Below are 6,000 nucleotides of genomic sequence, written 5' to 3' on the forward strand. Positions count from 1 at the left end.
CTCGCTTTGCTGGTAACTTACAACTGAGAGTGATTCTATGATTAAGAACGTGTAGACTAAAATATGAAGAGTTTACATCAGATGCTCGGTCAGATTCTTAGTCTTGTTTACTTATTCATTTTACAAATACTGTGTTTCCATTGAACAGATCATCCACAAACAGTATATTCTAAAGGGAACTCTTTTGCCATTAAATGAGACCATATTGATGATATTTACCTTAACTATTATCTATCAGTGGAATGGAAGTTCATGAGCCCGATGCAGAAATAAAAGATTCTTTTGTGTTGTTCCGGGCAGCCAACTGTGGCTGGCAGGTGTCGTCGCTCAGTGAGACCAAAGCCCATCAGGTGATGCAGCAGAAAGCTACGTCCTTCATCCAGTTCAACCAGCGACAGCTCTCCCGCATCTACCCTTCCTCTTACCGCGTGGACTCCTCCAACTTCAATCCCCAGCCCTTTTGGAATGCTGGCTGCCAGCTTGGTATGAGCTTAACCCTACACACGGCATTAAAAATGGTCAGATCTGTCAGTCCGCCACAGTGTTGCTGACCATTTCACTCCTTTGATTTCAGTCGCACTCAACTACCAGTCAGAGGGCCGGGTCCTGCAGCTCAACAGAGCCAAGTTCTACAGTAACGGCAACTGTGGCTACATGCTGAAACCTACCTGCATGTGTGAAGGTCAGCATGTGAAAAAATATTCATTCAGTTCATTTAGTAGAAAATATGGAGTTTATTTTCAGCATAGACCTCGGGATTATTTTCATTTTGCAATTTCCACTTTGCACTGGCAGGCATGATTATGTCAGGCAAGATATCAGTGTCAGTATTGTCATAATTAATCATTAGAAATGTTTTGATATTGGTAGAAAATGCTATAGGCATTTTGTGATTTGCAGCTTCTGTAATTTGTAGTTTTTTAAATGTCTTATTGATCTTTTGTTGTGACATCACAAAGTTACTGACATCCTGACGGCTCGTTTTAAGGCTCAGTGTCTGAATAATGGCTGTGTGCATTATTTGTAGATGAGTGCTTTGATACTTTCACAGTATGAATATAGAACCCAAACCTGCTTTATAATTAAAAAAAAAAAGGCATGGAAATCTCACTTCATACAATATGGGACCTTTTAAATGTTGTTTCTGCAAATTAGACATTCCAGGTAAACATGTAAGACTTGTGGTAATACTTGACTTTCAAATAAGATTACATTGATTTGAAGTGTAAAAGGTTACAATAAAAATAAATGTAATATTTAATTTTGTAAGTAAGGGATCACAAATAACCATTGTACTTCGTTTCTACCCACTGCAGGTGCCTTTAACCCCAACCTGGAGGACCCGCTGCCAGGTCAGATGAAGAAACAGCTGGTGCTGAAGATCATCAGTGGACAACAGCTGCCCAAACCCAAAGACTCAATGTTAGGGGACCGGGGAGAGGTAGGACACATACATCCAGGTTTTTCAAAAATGTAATCAATGGAAACTATTATAAAGACCTTTTGACTTAATCCTGTGGTGTTCAGTTATTTTTAGCACAGGTTTCGTTTTGTTTATGTCATTTCCTGAAAAGTAACAGTTTTAGACATGCAAGGTTTCTGCCCAACAGCGACAGTATGTAAAAAAAATATTTGAACAAAGCCTTTAGTGTCTCCAGAGGAGCTGTGTGAAGTCTGATAAATGTCCTGAGTCAGCATTGGTTCACTACAAGTTTGAAAAGTAATAAAATCTGGGAGTGTGGAGTTAGAAAGGAGTGAGCTGAGCTCTGCAGCCCGCTCCTCATCTCTGCTGCAGGCTATAGGATACATTAACTGCTACTAGCATAACACTGGTTGAACTGATGGTTGATGCTTGTTACCAGCCACAAAAATGGGCCCCGTGCCAGTTCACTGAATCCATCACCACACACGGTTTCAAACAATCTCATGTCCCGGCACACAAAGTTTACCGCTAACTGCATTACGGCCTCTTTGTGCTGATAGTGTTATTCTCACAGCCTCCGGTTACACCAAATTTCTCACAAACATCCGACTTGGCCTTCGACGATTTTTTCTGTTGTGTCATACATTTTTGTTGAACTAGCTAGCAGATCTGTCGGTGTCCCATGATTGGGCTGAAAGTGAATTTGTGTCGTAGGCTAATAAAAATAAAAAACCTGGCAGCATATTAGGCTTAAATTTGCTCATAGATGTTAAAAATGCTGAACAAACATTTTTGCCATGCCCATACGCATGAATTTATATAAATATATTTTTGACCCATTACACACCTTTGTTGCGGGTTACCTGGCAGCGGACTGTGAAGAAGCCTCTGGGATGAGAGGTGAAATGTCTTCAAGTATATAAAGATATAAAGCCAAGTCCAGTTTCCCTCAGTTCAACCCTTCTATACCCGAGAGTTTTACAAAGTGTTTTCACAGGAACATAGCAGTGTGTCAACTTCACTGAATGGTGATGGTGATATTTCAGCAAAACTTTAGTGCAAATCAGATTATTCCACAAACCAGGAAGTAATGAAGTGTGATCATTGAAAGTGTCTTGGAACTTGCTGTGTCACCTCAGTTCTGTGTAATGTCTCTCTGTCAGATCATTGATCCCTTCGTGGAGGTGGAGATCATTGGCCTCCCAGTGGACTGCTGCAAGGAGCAGACCAGAGTGGTGGATGATAATGGTGAGTTGGTGGAGAGGTGTTTTATTCTGGTTCATCTGTCTTCATAAACTTCTGATACAAATAAAGCTATTCATGGACTTACTTCACCAAGGCAGACCTACAGGCCACAGGGATGGATGTGAATAAATCAGTTTATTGTGTGACTGGACTTTAACTCTCTCGTTTCAAATAAAACATCCACTATGACTGCTGCCTGCTCCTCACTGCTGTTTTCTCACATATGATGTCCTGGTGTTTGCTGTGGTCTGTCGTGGTTTAGCTTTGACATGTGATTAGTGTATGTATGTGCTGATCAGAGCAATGCATTGTGTGTGTGTGTGTGTGTGTGTGTGTGTGTGTGTGTGTGTGTGTGTGTGTGTGTGTGTGTGTGTGCGTGCGTGCGCGTGTGTGTGTACGTGCGTGTTGTCTGTATGGTTTCTGATCTATAATTGATGAGCTCAGCTTGAGGAGACGTGCACAGCTAGCACCTCTCAGTCAGCACACACACAGACACACACTGAATAATTGATGAGTGCTGAGCTCGCTCTCTAACTTTGTCCTGGACCGTCCACTCTCTCTGTCCTCTGTCTCTGTCCCTCTCTACTCTCTTTTTATTATTTGCTTGTCCCACTCTTTCTAATGCCTCCTCTCAATTTTCCCTCTTCCTCTGCCTCCTCCTCCCTTGGCCCCCTTCCCTCCATCCTCTTCCTCCTCCCCTGCCTCCGACATCTCTCGGGACGGTCCTGTAGGTTTCAACCCAATGTGGGAGGAGACTCTGGTGTTTACGGTCCACATGCCGGAGCTGGCCCTGGTGCGTTTCCTCGTGTGGGATCATGACCCCATTGGCCAAGACTTCATCGGCCAGCGCACCATTGCCTTCAACAGCATGATGCCAGGTAAGACATTCTGAATCACCTGCTTTTCCATGGAACTGATGGATACAGATCATGTTTCTCTGGTGACCTCTAAAAGCCTTGTTTTTGTTTTTTGTTTCTCCTGTTTTCAGTGATATGGTTTCCATAGCTATGAAAATTTAGTTTACTGAGAATAAGAGAGTCTAATGTGATTATTATGATGCTTTTTGAGATTGATCAGTTCTACTCTGGTTGAATCTCAGAAACTCCTTTGGAATGACTCTGAGACCCTGAGTGTTTGGTGCTAATATGACTAATTATTAATTATTGGTATAATTATGACTTCAGCAGTTTATTAATAGAATAAATCAGCAAATGTGCTTGTTTTATTCTTTTAGAGAATGAGATGAGAAGATGGTTATTAGTCTCATTTATGTCAAGTACATTGCTGGATTTAGGATGTGGTTAGCCTAGCTTAGCATAGAGACTGGAGGCAGGGAGGGAAACAGCTACCTCAGTCCAAAGTTAGCAAATAGACACTCACAGTCGCTCCCAGATTGGCTCTTATCAGCCTGGACTACCAGTGGTGAATGCACCATGGATAACATATTCCAAGCATTGCTGACTTTGTTGTCTTTGCTAGCAGCTTTTGTGCAGTTAAACTCTAAATGCTTTTCCTTTGCACCAGCACACACATGCCCAGGGTACATTAATAGTCATGCGATGTGTGTTTTCAGGTGTGTGAGTAGAGAGATTGTTTCTGATGCAGAGCTAAAACAGTCGTCTGGACTGAGGATTTGTTTTAGAATCGGATCTGTACCGCTAGAGTGCTACATCATGGACGCCAATGTAGTTTTTTTTTTTTTTTTTTTTTAATGATCCAGTAAAATGATCTGATTGATGGTGCTGGTGAGAAGTGAGAGTCAGTGGCTAGAAGTAGAACATCAATCATGGAAAAAGGTGTGGATAGGCCTTTGTTTCACTTCTGATTGATACAACACATAATTATCTATGTGCACTGTTACGTTTGAGTCACTGATAATGTAGCTGTGTCTATAATGTGTTTGTGTGCAGGTTATCGCCACGTGTACTTGGAAGGTATGGAGGAGGCTTCCATCTTTGTTCATGTAGCTGTGAATGACATCACTGGTAAGGTAGGTACTACAGTGGCCGCCAGCTGAAAAAATCTCTTGTCCCTGTTGTAAAGTTGAATTTAAAGTGTCCAGTTTATGAGACTGTGTAAAATTATAATACAATCATAATCTGTGTTAATTAAAGCTCAATCAATACTGGATTTTTGATGCCATATTATTCATGTTATATCTGTACTTATCCATGTCCAATACATATTGATATATCAAGCAATAAACATTTTTAAAAATGAACATTTTTGATCTCAGAAAAAAAACTATGTATTAGAGACATTGTTCCTATAATAATAATAATATTTCTGAAATATTTATCGGTTGGGCTCAGCACTGTGCATATCAATCAAAGGAAAGCTTAGAAATAGCATGATAATAATAAGCATAATAAATAATTCAGAATAGTTCAGGAATGATCAGTAGACAAGTTGTGTGATCTGTTCACTGGTGGCTTCAGGGCTTCCTGTTAACTGATCTGCAGTAGAATAGTGATAATTTTTTCCAAAGAAAAGCTACTGCATAGGACTGAGAATGGTTTTCTCACTTCATTGTGGAAGACCTCGACCCCATCCAGCATTTCTGGGATGCAAAGGAACTCTGACTGTGAGACCTTGCAGCCCAACATTGTCTTCTATTATATTCATGCAGTTACAATACATGAATGCCCAAAGCGTCATTGGAAAATAGGCTTCTTCATGAATTTCAATTACTCAGGAAAATGATAATGGTGCTGACGTAGTTACTGTTCTTAAGAAAATGATCCTGTATTGACTGTGTGTATTATTGCAGTTTCTGTTTCAAAATGTTATTTGTGGTCATAACTAATGCAGTTGTCCCTATCACCACACAAGCTTTGGTTTTGTGTCTTTGATCCTTTAGTTTCACTCAGCTGTCTCCAGACATGGTGTAGATGACCGCTCTGTTCTTCATTGTCCTTGCTTTGAACTTCCTGTTTCTCAGCTGCTGCTCTGTGCCTCCTGTTGTGATTCTCTCTTATCCCCCACCCATTTTTTTCTTTCTTTCATCCTCCCCCCCTTTCTGATTTTCGCTCTCTTCCTGTGTCTGTTTGTGATTTCAGTGGACCCCTCTTTTTCCAAACGCTCCATTTAAAGGCAAGAAATTTTTAGGAGCCCTGAAGCTGCCGCTCAAAACACAGGTGTAGTGAGACCCAGTCGGCATCTTGCATGAGCCACATGCTCCACCCTCTTTGCCACCTAAGTGACCCCCCACTACCCCTCTGCACACACCCCTCTTGTCAGCCAACTGTAAGCATTAAAAATGATAAGACCAACTCATGTCTCACATGAGTTATGATGGCTTGACTTACCTGCATCCTCATTGACCCCCCCCC

The 6,000-nt window shown here is 41.2% G+C and overlaps 1 protein-coding gene across 1 annotated transcript in view; it reads left to right on the forward strand.

The window, feature by feature from the left end:
• The window catches only part of plch2a (phospholipase C, eta 2a), a 65,229-nt gene that overhangs the window by 49,849 nt on the left and 9,380 nt on the right, over positions 1-6,000 (forward strand). Inside the window, exons 16-21 of the mRNA XM_087175416.1 lie at positions 301-483; positions 575-682; positions 1,317-1,441; positions 2,587-2,671; positions 3,400-3,546; positions 4,579-4,658. Coding sequence (XP_087031542.1) covers positions 301-483; positions 575-682; positions 1,317-1,441; positions 2,587-2,671; positions 3,400-3,546; positions 4,579-4,658 — 728 coding nt within the window. The remainder of the gene's footprint in view (positions 1-300; positions 484-574; positions 683-1,316; positions 1,442-2,586; positions 2,672-3,399; positions 3,547-4,578; positions 4,659-6,000) is intronic.

This window comes from Seriola lalandi, unplaced genomic scaffold (assembly GCF_002814215.2).
Source record: "Seriola lalandi dorsalis isolate HSWRI2012SDOR001 ecotype SW California unplaced genomic scaffold, Sedor1 jcf7180002054469, whole genome shotgun sequence".
Classification (NCBI taxonomy): Eukaryota; Metazoa; Chordata; class Actinopteri; order Carangiformes; family Carangidae; genus Seriola; species Seriola lalandi.